Consider the following 18,587-nt stretch of genomic DNA (forward strand, 5'->3'; position numbering starts at 1 on the left):
TTCCAGGTTGCTTCTCTCCTTGATTACTTAAAAAACTTAGAATATAATAGAGCTGGAAGGGACCTTGGAGGTCTTCTAGTCCAGCCCCCTGCTCAAGCAGGAAACCATCTACCATTTCAGACAAGTGACTGTCCAGTCTCTTCTTAAAAACCTCCAGTGATGGAGCCCCCACGATTTCTGGAGGCAAGCTGTTCCACTGCTTAATTGTCCTCACTGTCAGGAAGTTTCTCCTTAATTCCAGGTTGCTTCTCTCTTTGATCAGTTTCCAACCATTGTTTCTCGTCCTTCCCTCTGGTGCTTTGGTGAGCAACATGGCCCCCTCTGCCTTGTGGCAGCCCCTCAGATACCGGATTACTATTAGTTTCCAACCTCTCAGAGATGGAGATAGAGGATCCAAATTTTGACATAAGTAACGATACATATGCACAGTTACGGGCATAACAAACATCCAGCCCTGCACATATGGGTGTAAAGGAAAGGAAGAATTTTTGCACTTGTGCCAGAAGCACCGAGGCACTTCCGGGTTGAAAGGATTAGTGGGTGGCACCACCATTGCCCTGGGGATGCCTGGAGGGGGCTCCTTTCATGTCCCCAGCAGGAGCTGGAGTGAGGAATGAGAACTCAACCCCACCCCACAGCAGCTCCCGGATCTCGAACATGGGCTTGTTATCCTCCTATCCAGCATTCCAACCACTCTAACCACTGTGCTCCTTCGTTGTTAGTTGTGAAGTCGTTTCCGACCCATCACGACCCCATGGACAACGTTCCTACAGGCCTTCCTGACCTCTACCACCTTCTGGAGTCCATTTAAGCTCACTCCTACTGCTTCAGTGACTCCATCCAGCCATCTCATTCTCTGTCATCCCCTTCTTCTGTTGCCCTCAATCTTTCCCAGCATTAGGCTCTTCTCCAGTGAGTCCTTCCTTCTAGAAAGCATTTACAGGCTGGGATCTCTCATCCCTGAAAGGGTCTGATTTTCTGCTCAAGATCAGAACAGGTTGACCCCGGGTGCAAGCCAAGGAAACTTCAGAGTTACCCAAGCGGGTGAGACTTCATTTTGCGTTAATCTTTTGTGTGCTATCCAGTGCCCTTTCATGAGCTATGTCAGGGGTGTCAAACTCAATTTCACTGAGGGCCACATCAGCACTGTGGTTGCCCTTGGGGGGCCGGGTGGGTGTGGCCAACATGGGTGCAGCCTACTGGGTGGGTGTGGATGGAGTGGGTGTGGCTTACTGGGTAGGCATGGCCAGTTCTACATCATTTGCTTCAAGGGTGCCTGTGGGGGCCTGGGCAGGAGTGGGACAGATCTGAGGGTCTCTGTCAGAAGGGGGTGGGACCGGGGCAAGTACCAAGATGGCCATCACAAAATTGTACATTGGCTCCCAGCTGGCCTGGGCCAGGGGCAGTGGGGGCCGTTCCCTCACTGTTTCCAGGATGGCTTCGCGGGCCACATGAAACCACTTTGTGGGCTGCATCCGGCCCCCGGGCCTTGTGTTTTGACATGTCTGAGCTATGTCCATCCTGCCTCAGATCAAAAAAGAATTCTGTCCAACAAATGTAATCAGCCAAAACTGACAGGACAGACAACCCCAAATCTTCTTCACAATATGCACACAAGTCAAGCCTGGAACTGCCGGAGAAGTGAGGGTTGACCGACACACTGCAAGACAGTGTCTTTAAAATGCATCCAACTGCTCTCCGCAGGTATTTATTTGCAGCTCAGGAAAACCAGAAGAAAGTTGTCTCCCCTTCCAGTGATAACAACCTTTTTAAGATTAAATATTATTTCTTGAGGATTGCTTATTCTGGATTAAAAATGGGTGAGATACATGTGCGTTACCACTTTGGTCTGAAAAATAAGAGACGGCTTATCCACACACATATTTGTGCTGACCACTCTGTAGAGTGGCTACTGCTGGGATAAAGTTTTTTATGTTCTTTAGCTCTCTTTCCAAATATATGCCTCTTTTACTTAATTGCACAGGAGCACCAGAGTGTCAGAAAACTACCAGGTGGGCCTCATTCTTCTTCTTTTTCCTTCTTTGTATGCTTCCAGAAATAACTTCCAGCAAGTCACTTCCAACTTTTATGGAAGACCTGTTAGATCTTAAGATTTTCAATCAGGTGTTGGGACTTTCCCTCATAGCTCAGTGGATCTGGCTGCCCCCTTCTTTGCAGGGGTCTGGAAATACATCTCAGGGCAAGGAAAGAATTGATAACAAACAAGGAGGAATGGGTTTGCAACCAGGTCCAAACTAATTCATCTGCAACTCCTTTGAACACGGGACATCCCAGAGATGACTAAGAGCAGAAAGGCTAACATTCGTCAAGCATTATCAAAGAAAACAGAAGGACCCAGATTTCAAAACCAGCCCACCAACACTGGACAGTATTTAAATTCACCCTTGCATTTAGCTCATGAATTCAAGCATCTTACTCATAAAAATCTCTTGCAATCATCTCACTTCAACAAAGCTACTTAGCAATTGAAGGAAATATATATAAGGCTTTTAAAGCCCACAAACGTGGATTAAAAATTAACCAGGTTTAACTTGTTGCTTAACTTGGTAGCCCCTGAAACCTTGGCGGTTCAATCTCTGAGGACCAAGAGGGGAAAAAAAAGTGGACCTGTCTTAAGATCTTGGATCGGTTTTAAAATCAAGCTAATAAACTATGATCTTGACCACATTGTTTCTGCTCAAGATCCACTACGGTTTTCTTGAAAGGGTGCTAGCCACCTCCAAGAAAATCAACACTGGTGCATGAATCAGAGACACTTTATATTAGGGGTCTTCAAACTCAGCCCTTTTATGACTCATGGACTTCAACTCCCAGAATTCCTCAGCCAGTACATCTCTTGGAAGTACTCAAGGCTTCAGTTTCCCAACTGATGTCCACCAAGAGACACCAGAAGAGCTTCTGGCTTCAAATGGGCAACTATTAATGGCCAAGCATATGGTCAAAGACTCTGGGAGGGAAAACCAGTCCCTGATCCAGAACATCAGACAAGAATTTGGGAGGAGAAAGAAATGGGAGAAGAAATGAAGAATGAAGGCAAATATACATGTCCCAGGATAATGTTGCAGGAGTCAAGATGGGTCAGTCACCAAGACCAGAACTTCTTCCCTGAGGATGGGCACCAGCAGAAGACTAAACTTCTGGTCCTGGTGACCAACCCAGCTTGGATCCCGCAAGAAATGAAGAAATTCATTTCATGTAAAGCAGGCACTTCCTAACCTTAGTTGCTTCACATGGGCACTTTAAAATGCTTTAAAAAAAGACAGCCTATTTCAAAAGTGAGGATAAGATGTTCGGAAAGGCTAATGTATCATCCAGACTGCCATTAAGCCATGAAGTGACTTGTTTCAGTGTAATAAACCAGCTAACGGTGATTGTGGGCTTAACTGTCAACTTGTCTGGACCAAGGTTCCAACCTAGTTTTTTTAAAAAAAAAAAAAAAATTGCATTGGTGGGGTGGGGAGCAGTGTGTCCCATAACTTAGGCAGGCAGGTTAAAAAAGCAGCACTCCAAAGCCCTGGCAAGTGTGGGGAGCACAGCACAACACACAATAAGCTTTCCCCTCTTTCCCTTTTGCTGGGAATTGGGTGGCAGAGAGATTTAAAATAATAATAATAAGAACTTAAATAAGCGGATAAAAACGGCCCAATCCAATCTCTAAGCATCTGGCTGACGGTGCGACCGACCAAAATAATAACAATTTCAGATTCAATTTCTATTCTCTTTCCAACTGACCTTCTTTAGCAGTTCACGGCTCTTAACAAAAGGCTATTGCTTGCAAGGAGAGAATGGAGCACCTGACCCTTTGCATTCTTATCTTGTGGGTCTCAGTGGGGTTTTTATTTAAAGCTTCAAGCCTAAGAGTCACGCAAAAGTTGCACAATGGCTGGCTTACATGGCACGCGAAGAGCTCCTAGGCTTTATCTTAGCTTGTAAGGGATTCAAGGAAGTCTGACTTCAAACCAGGATTAAACAAACCACAACTCTGGGTCACTTCTGCATCTGGCCATGACCTGCTAGCTCTGAGCCAGGGTGAAGCCATAGCTCTTTGGTCAGTGATGGCGAAACTTTTAGAGATTGAGTGCCCAAGCTGCAACCCAAAACCCACTTATTTATCACCAGGTGTCAGGTGGGCGTGGCCCACTGGATGGCAGTGGCTGTGGTGGTCATGGCAGATTGGGTGGGTGTGGCCAATGTGGGTGTGATCACCTCGATGTTGCTCGTGGGGAGGGACGTCTGTGGGGGCCGGGCAAGGTTGGGGGAGATCCAGGGGGTCTCTGGCAGGTGGGGCGATGGGCAGGGGGCTCGTCCTGCGGGGGTGAGGCGAGGCAAGGCAACGCAGGGCGGGGGTGCCATTGTCACAGGGAAAGGTGAGGCAGGGGCCGGGGCAGCTGCTGCCTGACACCATAAGCCCCTGCACACAGAGGCCAGCGAGCGCTGGGTGCTGGGATGCATCTGGCCATGTGGGACCTCAGCCAGTTAGTGGGCAGCTGGTTGAAGAGGGACGGTTGCCATCTCCGGGGCATGGTGCATGTGCCCACAGAGAGGGCCCTGAGTGCCACCTCTGGCACGCGTGCCATAGGTTCGCCACCACTGCCTTAGGTAAAGAGACCAGTTTTTGGGTAAGAAAATGTGTTTGTTCCATTGGAAACACATTTTAGAAACACACCATAGTTCCCAGACAGCCCCACTCAAGATGCTGCCAAAATTCAACTTCTTTCTCTGGGGACCGGATTCCAAAAACCAAGTTTCTTACTCAGCCCTTCCCAGTCTGGAGCCCTTTATCAGGGATGCTGACGGATGCCCATCACCCTCCAGCCACCATAAATCTGCTGGCTAAGGATGAGGGGAGATGTAATCCCTTCTCCTAGAGGGACGAAGAATCGGAGTGAAGTTACGTCAGGGGACTGGAGGCTAAAACATACAAGGAACAGTTGCTGGAATTGGGTATGTCTAATAACGAAAAGAGGGACAAGGTGTGACATGATAACAGTGTTTTAATATCTCAGGGGCTGCCCCAAAGAAGAGGGAGTCAAGCTATTCTCCAAAGCACCTGAAGGCAGGACAAGAAGCAAAGAGACAAAGAGAGAAGCAACCTAGAACTAAGGAGAAACTTCCTGACAGTTAGAACAATTAATCAGTGGAACAACCTGCCTCCAGAAGCGGTGAATGCTCCAACACTGGAAGTTTTTAAGAAGAGATTGAACAGCCATTTGTCTGAAATAGTATAGGGTTTCCTGCCTGAGCAGGGGGTTGGACTAGATGGCCTCCAAGATCCCTTCCAGCTCTATTCTGATTGGTTGAAATAGGCCTTCCAACTTTTTATTATTATTATTATTATTATTATTATTAAGAATAATCGCACAGTCAGCCAGATGTTCAGACTAGATTTGGCATTTTTGTCCTTACCAAGGACCTGGGATAGGCAGATGTGGATGTTTGATGGTATTACAGATATCGTCGCAGGATGGAAGCAGTTCCTAATAAGGCCGCCTTTTGCAATTGACTAATGGTGAATTTGTCCATGCCGATAGTGTTCAAGTGGTGCTCCAGTTGTTTTGGGATTGCACGCAAGGCGCCTATTACTATTGGTACTACCCTTGCTTACCTTTGCCACGGTCTTTCTATTTCTATATATAGGTCTTTGTATTTTGTTATCTTCTCCAGTTCTTTCTCGTCTATTAGGCTCTCTCCAGGTATTACCACGTCCACTATCCAGACTTTTGTGTCTTTCTTATTGGCAATTATTAAGTCCGGGGTGTTAGGTTGCAGGTGCTTGTCTGTTTAAATTCTGAAGTCCCAGAGCAGTTTAACTTTATCATTTTCTACGACTTTCTCTATTTTATGATCCCACCTGTTCCCACTACTACTACTACTACTACTACTACTACTATTATTATTATTATTATTATTATTATTATTATTATTATTAATGCTTTTCACAGGCTGAAGATAAGGCACTAGCTGCTATACCCAGGAGCTTAAATCTTTGAGGAGCAGAAACAGAAACTAGCTGCTGACATCTGCAGTCCTGCTGCCTTGACGCAGAAGGCTGCCATCTCAAAGCCCATCTTTGCCACCACCACCCCAGCCAAGCAAGGTGCCAGCCTGCCAGGTCCCCAGGTTCTGCAGCCCCCCTTGCTTTGCCCGCCTGCTCCCCAACTCCACCCCACCGCTCGGGCCCAGTCAGCCTTTCTTCACGCAAAGGAATGCCATTAAAGTCCCTGAATGCTATTCAGGTGGAGACAGGTTCCTAAATAAATACCATGAGAGCGGCCAGGATTTCGAATACAAAGAAGGCAGCACACTTTCCATTTCAACTTCCAAACACGTCTTCAGTCGCGGCTGCGGACTTAATTCTTTTTTTTTTTTTCTTTAAAAAAAAAAAAAAAGAACCCAAATGACAGATTGCCAAGAAGGGCGGATAACAGTAGGTTTAAGAGGAATTGTTCGGAAGACCGAGAACTACCCATGGACCTCCACAGATACTACAGAACAGGTTGAGCCGGCTGAACAAGTTTGCGAAAGCCCTCGGGGAGATTGGAAAGAGTATCACACAAAACGTTAATAACCTGTGTTTCATGACCTACATTTATTGAAGCTTTCAAGTTGCAGGGTTCATTAAGAACCCTGTTTAAGAAAGAAAGAAAGAAAAAAAAAAAAATGAGTTAAGCCAAGCAAGTATGCCAGACAAATTGGCATTTGGTAGAATCGGTTAAACCAAGCTTTATTCTGCAAGCTCAGATTTCTCCCCTGCAAAACACCCTTTCGTGCATGATATTCTCCATTGATAATTTCAGCCGTGGGGGCCTTGGGAATGGCAGTACATTTGGGCAAACAGATTGTTATCACTGGGGGGGGGGGAAGGGTCCTTGGTGTTCTCCGAGATTGGTTGTTTTTCTTGCAGATGTTTCATTATCCAAACTAGATAAGATCATCATCAGTACTAGGACTAACGCTGACGATGTTACCTAGTTTGGTAATGAAATGTCTGCAAGAAAACAAGCTCAGAGAACATCCAGGAGCCTTTATTTCAACCTGGAGCTACAAATATTCTCCTTTATTAAAACCATCATTGCCATCAAAAGCCCAGGTCAGTGAGAGCCGGACTATGCAAATTATCGTTGCTGCAACCATACCCTGAAGACAAAAACTATAAAGCAAATGAGGCAGGATTCACACATATCTAACCTATAGTGCAGGTGGATTTGGGCGTAGAGTCTAAAGAGCCAGAACAATTTGCAAATCAAAATGTTTGGCTTATTGGACTAAATGTGAAAAAAAAGAAAAGAAAAGAAGAGAGAGACTATGGCTTCCTTTTTAAAAGCCAGACTTGAACGAAATAAGTTTTTTACACAAAGTATCAGCTCAGTCATAGCTTTCTTCTGGAATTGAACATTTCTGTTTCGGATTACAGATAGTCCTCGAATTATGACTATTTGTTTAGTGAGCCTTTGAAGTTACGATGGCACCGGGGAGTTTTTTTTTACAGCCGGTCCTTGCATTGACAACCATCACAAAGTTCTCTTACTCATGATGTTTGGCAACTGGCATCTGTTTATGACGGTGGCAACATCCAGCGATCATCATTTGCAACTTTCCCAGCCATCGTCTGGCATGGAAAATGTCAATGAGATGTCTTATTTAATGACCGCGGTGTTTCGTTCAAAAACCACCGCAAAAAAAGGCTGCAAAATCAGGTGCAAAAATTTACGCGATGCCTCACGTAATAGCGGTACCACTTAACAACCAATTTTCCAATCCCTACGATGGCCATAACTCAAGGACTATCTCAGGGGTAGGCAACCTTGGCTCTCAGAAAAGAGCCAAGGTTGCCTAACCCTGGACTACCTGTTCTTTTAAAATTAATGCACGATTTAAGACAAATCGTGGGGTGAAATAAGGCATTTTAACATTCCAACAGTTAGTCTATTACCAGGCTGCCCGAACAACCCAACCCTTTTCTTTATTTTTAGCCAACTCTTCAAACAAGGTTTTCTAGAGCGCATTACACAACTTTTCAAGTTTAGAAAAACGTTACTACATTTTGCACCCAAATATTTATAGTAACCACGGGTAAGGAAACACTTGTAGAAGCTTTTGGTTCCGGGCATGCCTATTATGAAATTGTTCCTGTTCCCAAAACCACAGGACGGGGGGGGATCTGGAGTCGGGCAAAAACGAGAGACGTATAAGTTTCCCAGGTGTAATTCTGGCATGGTGGCAAAGATTGTAGTTTCAGCCCTGTTGTTGCCCTGGAGGGAAGGGCAAAATCTTTCTCAAATTCTAGAAGCCTCCAGCGAGCAAAGCAGCTCAGGTACAGCTGCTCCTCGCATAAGGCAAGTTAAACAGAAGCCCGAGGTACCTTCGCTCTGTTTTTCAGAGAGAGGCGTTCTTAGACCTCCTTCCACACTGGCGGAAGTTGTTCATTGGGGCATAACGGGAAGAAGAAAAAAGATTTCTCTTGGACAACTCGTGTGAGACCAGAATGAACAGCCCACACAAATTGGTGACTTTGGTATTTTGAACCGTAAACATTGTAAGACGCCCAGAGTTGCCCTGTGGTGGGCAGCCAATACGTTGTAATAAAGAAACAAACAAACAAACAAACTATGGTTTGTTGAACTCAGACTGGCCTCGGCTGCAAGCCATGCTAAGCCCAAGCAAGTAAGACGGTGCCAAAAAAACAACAAGACCGCTTTGTCTTTCGCTGGGTGTCCCCAGAAGTCTAGGCTCAGGGGAAATACCTGAGGATTATTCAACCTGAATTTATATTTGGGATTATTCAACTTGAGGAACCTGATGGCACTGCAGTTTTGAGTTGTCGGAGGATGAATAATCCCAAATTTTCAACAGCCGTCCCCTGAAACTACCCAGCAAAGACAGGGAAGCCTAGATGAGTAAAATTTCCCATCCCGGGTGAGAATTGAGGCTCGGCAACCTTTGCCAACCATTAGGAAAACTTGCTTTATGACTGTTGCTGTTAACCTTTTCTCTCTGCTTGGGTTCTTTTGAGAAAGAACGGGCTTCGTTTATCAAAACTTGATTTCCATAGTAACTCTTTTTGCCCGGAGATATTTCAGTCATTCCGCAATGAGCAAACGTTGAATACGGGCCCTTGTTCCATAGATGAAGCCAGACTCAAATCTTTTTTTTTCCCCCCATTTAAAAACCAGATTCAGCTCTGAACGAGGAGGGTGAAGGGAGCCATTTCAACTGCACACCCAAAATCTCATAAACCGCAGCAAGCAAGCCGTTCTGACAATCAGAATTACACCGAAACAAAATTTCAGGGTTGTTGCTCAAAGGTTTTAACGCCTTTTAGATGATTTTAGCTGTTCTATCGAATCTGTGCTGAATCGTTTAGCTGACAGACGCTTCTCCTGGTTGATCTGACCTCATATTTCAAGGCTGTTTTCCACACAAAAGAACCACCAAATGGCAATCTATTTTGAAAAGTGTTTTATCCTACGGACTGACTCAATAACCCATAAAAAAACCCATATATGCAGAATCAACTGGCCACACTGCCTGGCTTTATGAACCTCCACCAAATAAGGGATCCTCACGAGGAGACAGCCTCTAAGTTTCCAGCCGACGATACCTGGCCGACAGTACATGCAATCTCAGACCAGACTTATCAAGTTTATCGCATGCTAAGTCTGCTCATTCAGCTCGAGAAAGAAAGCCGAGTTTATCGTGGAACGGAACTTCAACAAATGTTTATCATTTATTTAATTTGATGTAGGCCTTACCGTTGAGCAGAAGGCAGAAGAAAACAGGCTGTTGGGCAGGAAATCAACTTTTTATGAAATATATATTTTATGAAATGAATGGGGATAAGGGCCGTTGAGATTTGCAGTGTAACCCCAAGCATGTGTCACGATCATGGTTTTAATGGTGCTAAACTAAGGTTTGATGCACAGAGATTCCATCAAAAAAAATGACAGCATGCATTAAATGGCAGCATAATTCAGCTGGAAAAGGCTGGGGTGGAGGAGGAAAGTAATACAGCTTCAAAGAGGGTATTTATTCACTGTTCAAATTCACCCTCTTTATTTTCTAAAGCTTTAAAGGTGTCCTTCATTTTAGTAACCGGCGTGGCTGATTTATAACTCTTCCGTTTTGAGCAAATCAAGTTAAACCTTTTCAAGCAGAGCAGAGAAAAACAGGATGGCTAATTTATACTTATAGTAAAATCACAACCAGCAAAACAAAAACAAAAACCAACAACACATACCAGTGTGAGTTCGCAGGTGTGCTTTTAAATGGGAAGATTTCGTGTACACTTTAGTGCAACCTAAGATAGAAAATCAGAAAGGGACATTAAGGGTCAAGTGCATTTAACGTCTAGAAAACAATCACCCCAAAACTGCAATGCTTCTGATAGTTCTAATTGGTGGCCCTAATATATTTAAGAAATTCATTCCAATGTCTAGCTTTTGCCCAGAGCAAAAAGGGAGTTGCTAGTGATACACACAAGTCACAATCAACCACACCTACATTTTCAACTCAATACATTTACTATCCTAAACTGCAAGTAGAATTAATCAATCAAGAATCTTCTAGTTCCCATAATTACGCATCTCACATTTTATCCACTTCTCTTACAAGCTATGTGTTCAACAGCAAAATCAGTTATTAACACATAACAAAACGGTATAGGATTACCTGCCTGAGCAGGGGGTTGGACTTGATGACCTCCAAGGTCCCTTCCAACTTTATATTATTATTATTATTAACAGAATCTGCTATCTACCTGGGAAAGCATTCATCCTTTATTTCAACCTATTTCTAGTTAAATCAGGGAAAATGCTGCTAGCAGGGCTCAAAAAACATGAAGAAAAGTAGCTACGACTTCAAGTCGCTACGACTGTTAGTCTTCTCCAATTCCGTGAGTGAACTACACTTCCCATCATTCTCAGCCAACAAGCTCATGTGAATGTTCAGATGTGAGATGTGGAACGCTGGCTTATGACGTTGGCTTCCCTTTACGTTCAAACCTTGCATATGCTTAAGGTGCATTGTTTTATTAAATGTTCTCTTCTTTTAGAAACAACATGAAAAATGCTCTAGGACAGTGGTTCTCAACCTGTGGGTCGGGACCCCATTTGGGGTCGAATGACCATTTCACGGGGGTCGCCAAACAAGGCTGTCCGCCATTTTTTCTCCCTTTTCTTTGGCCACGCCCCTGGCACCCGGTGATGTATAAGTGGTTGGGGGTCACCACAACATGGGGAACTGTATTATGGGGTCGCGGCATTAGAAAGGTTGAGAACCACTGCTCTAGGAGGACAGATCAGCGGCCATGTTGCAGAAAAGAAAGAAAACCTCTGGAAGAGTTTCTGGAAGGAAAAGCTAGCTACTAAGAGGCCCGTTTTCTCGGAGAATTTGTTCTGTTCCCCTTCCTCAAGCTTACCAGGGTAGTCACAGTAATGAATCCGTCTCTTCTCCAAGTCGGGGTTACTCCTCCGATTATATCTGACGGTCGGGATGCCGGGCGAATTCATGGGGAGGCTGGCGGTCAAGGTTGGGTTGTGGATGGCCAACTTGGAAGCGATGGTGGCAGCGTAAGACGGAGGCGGGGTTAAATTCTGCATCATTTCCACCTGCCGGTCGGGGCTACCAGGCTCTGAACTTGGGGGCGAAGGAGGGAAGTAGGTGGCTGGCTGCTGCAGAAACTGGCTGGGCATAGCGTACGTGCAAGGAGGAACCCTGTGGAACGGTTTCATGGGGGTCTGGGACATGGCTGGAGAGAGGGTGTTCAGGCCTGTCATGGAGGAAGACAGAGAGACGTTGCTCAGAGAGTCCATGCCCGCTGCATTTGGCAGGTCTAAATCAGGAGAGCTGAGGAGCTGGTACAGCTGGCCCTGCTGGGGCGGAGGCACAGAGAGGCACAGATCTACGGCAGACATCTCCTGCTTGATGAAGAGGCTGTTCACGTCCGGCGCCTGGTGGGGGCTGAAGATGCTCGTAAACTCGGGGAGCGCCTGGGCAGAGTTGGGGGCCACCGGAGCTGCCTCACCCTGGTGGTTGAAGGCACCGACCGGCTCCGTCTTGATGTGGGTAGCGGGGCCTCTGGGGGCCTTGAAGAGGCCCGTCCTCAGCTGGGACAGGTCCGGCAGGTAGAGGTTCATGTTGACGCTGTAAGGCACCCCGTCGCCGTTGGTGAAGAACTGATCCACCACCGAGGCACTGTCCCGCCGGTACTTTTTGTGCTCGGGGAGGGGAGTCATGGGAGGAAGCTGGGGGGTCAAATATTTCTCCATCTCGCATCGGGTCTGGATAAGAAGGAAATCAGCCAAAAAGAGAAACAAAGAGAAAGAGAAAGAGATAAGCTTAGCGCCTGGAATCGTTAGGAACCTCAACACATTTTTACAAAAATCGAGCCCGGGATGAGATTTCTTACAAATCACCCCAGAAAAGCCACCTTCAAATTTAATCTAGGACACAGTCTTCATGATCCAGAAGTGCAAAGAATGGGGGAAAATTCACCCAGAGGCTAGTCGAAGAAACCCCAGTCTATTCCTGAATTGGATGCCTCTACTTGAGAACATAGCAACCTGAGCAGGAACAGAGATTAAAATTCAAATTCACCAGCAGGACTCACTTTCGGGAATTGTTCAGGTCTTGAGTTAAGTTTGCAAGAACATTCCTCAAAAAAGCAGGTCTTTCGTCCAGTCCAAACAGAAAGTTTTTACTGAGTTATTTTAAGAAAAGCAAGTAGAGAGAGGAGGACCTCGCGTTGACAGACACATGCTTCATCTTCCTACCCGACTACACCTTCGAGAAGAGGCATATAAGAATAACTATTTAAAGCCGTTTGGTAGAAGAATCAAAAGCGAAAATTAAACTATTGGATACACTATCTTGGAAGGCTAATTATAGCAAGTGATACAACTGGGTGGCAAAGCGTTTAGTTATGAAAAGGCACCGCATGCCATTTACTACATTTCATCTAAAGTTTTTTTTTTTTTTTTTTTTTTAAATCAAGGCTTCCAAGAATGCAGACACTCTGCTGGCTTGGATTCTTTGGCATCTTAAGGCTGTCCCCCTCCTCATAGATAGATAGATAGATAGATAGATAGATAGATAGATAGATAGATAGGTAGGTAGGTAGGTAGGTAGGTAGGTAGGTAGGTAGGTAGGTAGGTAGGTAGGCAGGCAGGCAGGCAGGCAGGCAGGCAGGCAGGCAGGCAGGCAGGCAAAAAAGTTTTATGAGTTGTTGGTTTGAGTTCCGAGCTTGGCAATTTGGTTGCAAATGTTTGGTCACCATTGGAGAATTCAAAGCTTGGAATTCAAACCAACATCCAACTACCAACCCGAGTTACTAACATTCAAACGCACTTCCCCCCCCCAAAAAAAAGGTTTATAGCTGAGAAGGAAAGAAGAAATAAAAATCAAATAGGAAATTGTTAGGGCTACTTTTGTGTAACTTTTTAAAGGGGGGCGGGGTGTCTTACAGAGAAGATCACAACAATTTCCCATGGAGAGGACAGGAGGCAAGCAGCTAGGGTGTGAAAATCTCTTGTGAAACAACAGACTTAGGAGTCTCTAAACATTTTTGGTTTGCGAGAACTAAAGACCGTGCCTAGGTCGGGCGTCACTGCACACCCCCCACCCCAGATCTTCTGGAGGCTTTCCCTTTACCCCAGGGCTGGTCCCCGGGCAAGGCTCTCCGAGAGAGTTTCCCACCCACCGGCACGGACTGGAAGGCCCCTTTCGCAGGCCGCAGCCTTCCCTCTCAGACTTGCAGGCTTGGGGTCAACTTCCAGAGAGGGCACGCGCAGGGGTGGAAGCGATCCTAAAGCTTGACCTGACCTGACCTGACCTGGAGGCTTGAGATGGTGGATTTCAGCGGTCTCTACATTCCCACTCATCTCTCTCTCTCTCTCTCTCCCTCTCACTCACTCACTCACACTCACACACACACACACACACACCTCTCTCACTCGTTGACCCCGGGGAAGATTCCTCTTCTCGGAGACCCCCTTCCACGATCCTGCGCGGATCCAGGGGATTCCGAGGCCAGCCAGGCGACCCGCGCCCAGCCAAGCAGGGATTGCGCGCCGCGGGACGACCCCCCTCCCATGTCTGCCCTCTACCCTCGGGAAGGAACCCCCGCAATCCCCTCCGGATGACAGCCGGCCCAGGGCTGAGAAAACGGCTTCCTCGCGGTTCCCCAAGTCTGCTTCGCCCCCCCCCCGCCCCAACCTGCTCGCTCGCTCGCTCGCTCGCCCGCCTGTCCGAACTGAGACCAGCCGCGGACTTTCCGCCGCTCTCCTTTACACCAGCGGAGCTGTTGTTGTTGGGTTTGTTTGGTTTTGGGGGGGGGGAGAGAAGAAAAAAGCCTCCGGCCCCTCCCTGAGTCCGATCCTCCCTATACCTTCATAGGGGCAGGGGGTGTCCAACCAAAGCCGCGGGCAAGCCAGCACTGGTCTTCGTTTCCCAGCGTTAGGCACCCACCGACTTTTCCACCCGGTTTCATCCACCACCGTTGCCCACTCCAGGAAAAAAGCCGAGGGAAGCTTTCCCCACGGGCGCCCCGAGTGGGAGCCGGCGTCCCTGGCGGCTCGGCGGCTTTCCCACTTTAGCCTTCGCCAGCTGTTCCAAAAAGGGCAGCCGCCCGAGCCCGTCTAAAATGACTGCGTGGGCGAGCGAGCGAGCGCGGGCCGCTCCGCCTGGCTTAGCCAGGCCGGGCACAAGGTGGCAGCTGCCGCTCTCCCCGCCCGCCCGCGCCCGCCGCAAGGGAGGGGCAGCGCGCCGGGGAAAGCCAGCGCAGGCACCCGGGCCCGGGCCCAGGGGAAACCCGGCCGGCCGGCCCGCCCGCTCCCCCGCGCGCACGGCCACGTGCGGGAAGAGGAGCCGCGGAGCCCGGCCACGCTGGAAAGATGCCAGCAGGTCCGAAAGCGGCTGGGACCTGGGGCGGGAGGGGTGGGTGGGGGGGCAGATGGAAAGCCCCGTCCGGCTATCTTCGGGAAGAGCGGCCGGCCCAGAGGTTGCCCAAGCGGGTGTGGCCCCCGCAGAGCCCTTATCGGGACAGGCCCCTGGAAAGCGGACCGAGCCCCGTGTACCCGCGGGAGACCGGGGCGCTCCGATGGGCCAGCGCTTTTCCTTTCCTTCTTTCCTTTTCTCCCTTCCCTTCCCTTCCCTGTCCTTTCCTTTCCTTCCCTTTCCTTTCCTTCTTTCCTTTTCTCCCTTCCCTTCCCTTCCTTGTCCTTCTCTTCCCTTCCCTGTCCTTTCCTTCCCTTTCCTTTCCTTCTTTCCTTTTCTCCCTTCCCTTCCCTTCCCTTCCCTGTCCTTTCCTTCCCTTCACTTTCCTTTCCTTCTTTCCTTTTCTCCCTTCCCTGCCCTTTCCTTCACTTTCCTTTCCGCTCGCCCGCCCGCCTGCCCCACCCAACACCAGCCGGAGCTCGGCCGAGGCCAGGACACACCCAAGCCGCCCAGCCGCCGGGGCCGCCACCCGCCCTTTGCCCATGCCCCGGGGAAGTCTGTCCCCAGAGCCGCCGCCGCCGCTGCCGCCAGTCCCCACGCGCGGCCGTTTCGCTCACCTGCACCATCTCCTCGCCGGGCATCCGGGCAGCGCCGGGCGGCTGCGGAGGGGCCGGCGGCTTGAGCTCTTCTGGAGCCGCCGGGGCGAAGATGGGCCCTTCCCGGCCGCCCAACACAGGCTTGAGCTGCGCGAAGACGGGCTCCTCGGGCCCCAGGCGAGCGCTCATGCTCAACACCCGGGTAGCCATCGGGCAGCGGCAGCTCTGCGGGAAGAAGGCGCCTGGCCCGCCCTGCGCGGCTCACGCCCTCCGCCTCCTCCGCCTCCTGCTGCTGCTGCTGCCTTGGCTGCTGCTGCCGCCGCACATCGGGCTCCTCTACCTGGCCGAGACCTCCCTCCCTCCTGGCGGATCCGGGGCGCGTGCCCGCCCGCCTCTATTTCAGCGCCTCCACCCAGAAGGCGGCCCGCCCGGCGCCCCGCCTCGCCCGACGCCGCCCTGCCCCGTACTGGTGGTGGGGGGGGGGTCTGGCGGGCCCGAGAGCGCCTCCTCTTGCCAGGCGAGCCCCCTCTCCCCCCCGCAGTGGCTGGGCAGCGGCTCCTCCCTTCGGGCCAGCAGGCCGCCCTCTCCGGCTGCCGGGCCGCCCTCGGCTGGGAGAAACGGGATCGGGCAGGGCGGGCCGCTGGGAGGCAGCAGCGCCGAGGCCCACCTTCCGCCGGGCCGGGGGTGGAGGTGGGGAGAGGCGGGCGCTGCCAGGCTGCGGGAGAGATCGCTGGCTCCCGCCGGCTGGCCTTCCGCTTTGCCCTCCGTCCCGGGCCGCCTTTGGGCCTCTGAAGCCCCCGAGCGCTTAGCTGGGGTCCCTCGGGCTGGGCTTGCCGCCGCCTCCTGCGCTCTGGGGGCCCGGGAGCCGTGCCAAGCGAGAGAGCAGGCGGCGGCCTGGGATGCTGGCCTGCGGGATCCCCTTAGGCCCTGTGGGAGGCAGAGAGGAAGCGCCTGGCCCAGGCACGGAGGGCTCCCCGGAGGCTTCGCGCCCTGATTTTGCCGTAGCGAAAGAAACGGTGCCCGATGTCCTCAAAGTAGAGTTGAGCCCGCTGAAAACTGCCGTAAGGAAGCCCGGGGAGGCTGCTGGCTCCCCCCCCCTCCCCCAGAGGCGGTTCGGAGTCCCGGCACCGCAATTCTGCGTTCTGCCGGAGCTGTTGGGAGCCCGCGAAGTGCTTTAGCATGATCGGTACACACGGAACACAAGCCAGCCTTCAGAATGTAGCCAGCCAGCCGCGTTTCGTGGCCTTCTTAGCAAGCAACGTCTGCATCCTTGCAGTCTGCGAAGCCAGCAAGCGGGTGTTTTACCGGGTGCATTTATTCCCTTCCCTCCCCCCGCCCGCGCCCGCGCCCGCCCGCCCGCATCTAATGCGATATGATTGCATTGCTTTATTGTTTTGATTATTTTGCTGCAATGCTTCTCAAAGGCGGGACGGAACGGCTAACCGATGCAAAAAACGTTAACGCAGAGCCGAAAGTCATACTCGCGCATTTCAAAAGCCCAAAATGGGTGTATAATGGCAGCTCCCTTACACATTAAAGAGCATTAACGTGTATTCCGTCTAGGCTAGCTTTTCATTCCAGGGAAGTCTCGGATCCAAGCGGGAGTAGCTTTGCCAAAGGAATTGTTATTCTGTTACAGTTCACCATCAATCAATACTAATCAAGGAGAAACTAATCAAGGAAAGAAGCAACCTACAACTAAGGAGAAACTTCCTGACAGTTAGAACAATTAACCAGTAGAACAACCTCCCTCCAGAAGCGGTGAATGCTCCAACACTGGAAGTTTTTAAGAAGAGACTGGACAGCCATTTGTCCGAAATGGTATAGGGTTTCCTGCCTGAGCAGGAGGTTGGACTAGATGATCTCCAAGGTCCCTTACAACTTTACTACTACTACTATTATTATTAATTCATTCACCAGTTGAGGGAGAAGCTAGCAACATGTTCAGCCTCCGATTGCAACGAATGCAAGAACGTCCGTAGGAGAACAGATTTAAGCTTTAAGAAAGCGAGTCAGGACACTGGACATCCAGTAAGCCATGATTATGCAAGCAAGAAAACAAAATTGCAAAGGTCCAACCCAAAACCACTTGAGGGAGTTTTTCCCTGGACCAGAGAAGCTGCATCACCTGACCCTCAGCTGGCAGCCTATTTCTAGCCAAAATGAGCCGCTGAAATTTAGTCTCTGTCTCTCCTATACAGAGCTGAGCTGCACTGCACTAGCAGTAATTAATTATTAGGGGTTTGTTATGCTAATTTAACAGTTTGCTTAATTATGCTAATGTCCTCCGTTTGTTCCTGCAAGGCCCTGGAGAGATGCAACTCAGCATCCTGATAGTCTCCTCTGGCTTTGAACTTTCTTCCTTGGGAAATTGAAGCATGGGGACCGTTGAGATGTTCTCTCTCTCTCTCTTTCCTCCCACTCTCCCTTGTGAATGTTTCCATTTCTGGCATCTGATTGGCACCCAGTTCTGCTTTCATGTAGAACCAGGTTTCTTTGCCCTATCTGGGTCCCAGAAAACTGTTCTTTGTACCAATAAAAGAGAATATTTGTAGCTCAGGGCTAAAATGAGGGGTCCTTGGTGCTCTCAGAGCTTGAAGTTTTCTTGCTGACGTTTCATTACCCAAACTAGGTAACATCATCAGTGTTAGTAATAAAATGTTTGCCAGAAAACAAGCAAACTCAGAGAGTACCAAGGACCCCTCGCTATTCTTTGTTATGAAATAATAGAATAGAGCTGAAAGGGACCTTGGAGGTCTTCTAGTCCAGCCCCCTGCTCAAGCAGAAGGACCTATACCAGGGGTAGGCAACCTTGGCTCTTTTATGACTCGTGGACTTCAACTCCCAGAATTCCTGAGCCGGCCACGCTGAGGGAAAAGGGAGAGGTTTCCAAGCCGAGCCATGCTGGCTCAGGAATCTGGGAGTTGAAGTCCACGAGTCATAAAAGAGCCAAGGTTGTTTACCCCTGACCTATACCATCTCAGACAAGTGACTGCCTAGCCCAGAGGTCCCCAACCCTTTGGGCATCAGGGACTGGTT

At 49.4% G+C, this 18,587-nt stretch overlaps 1 protein-coding gene across 3 annotated transcripts in view; it reads right to left on the reverse strand.

The window, feature by feature from the left end:
- Positions 1–15,956, reverse strand: part of KLF5 (Kruppel like factor 5) — a 38,634-nt gene extending 22,678 nt beyond the window's left edge. The window contains exons 1-3 of one of the 3 annotated variants that reach the window (XM_039369719.1): positions 15,570–15,956; positions 11,438–12,299; positions 10,259–10,318 (exon numbers count right to left, since the gene is read on the reverse strand). In XM_039369719.1, coding sequence (XP_039225653.1) covers positions 10,259–10,318; positions 11,438–12,299; positions 15,570–15,758 — 1,111 coding nt within the window. In that variant the 5' untranslated portion in view covers positions 15,759–15,956. Of the gene's footprint in view, positions 1–10,258; positions 10,319–11,437; positions 12,300–12,628; positions 13,091–14,404; positions 14,863–15,569 lie in introns of those variants that run through there. The other 2 variants (XM_039369720.1, XM_039369721.1) reach the window with 2 other exon arrangements.
- Between the last annotated feature and the right edge of the window lie 2,631 nt (positions 15,957–18,587).

The sequence above is a fragment of the Crotalus tigris genome, unplaced genomic scaffold, assembly GCF_016545835.1.
Source record: "Crotalus tigris isolate CLP2741 ecotype Arizona unplaced genomic scaffold, ASM1654583v1 scf7180000021207.738513, whole genome shotgun sequence".
NCBI classification, from domain to species: domain Eukaryota; kingdom Metazoa; phylum Chordata; class Lepidosauria; order Squamata; family Viperidae; genus Crotalus; species Crotalus tigris.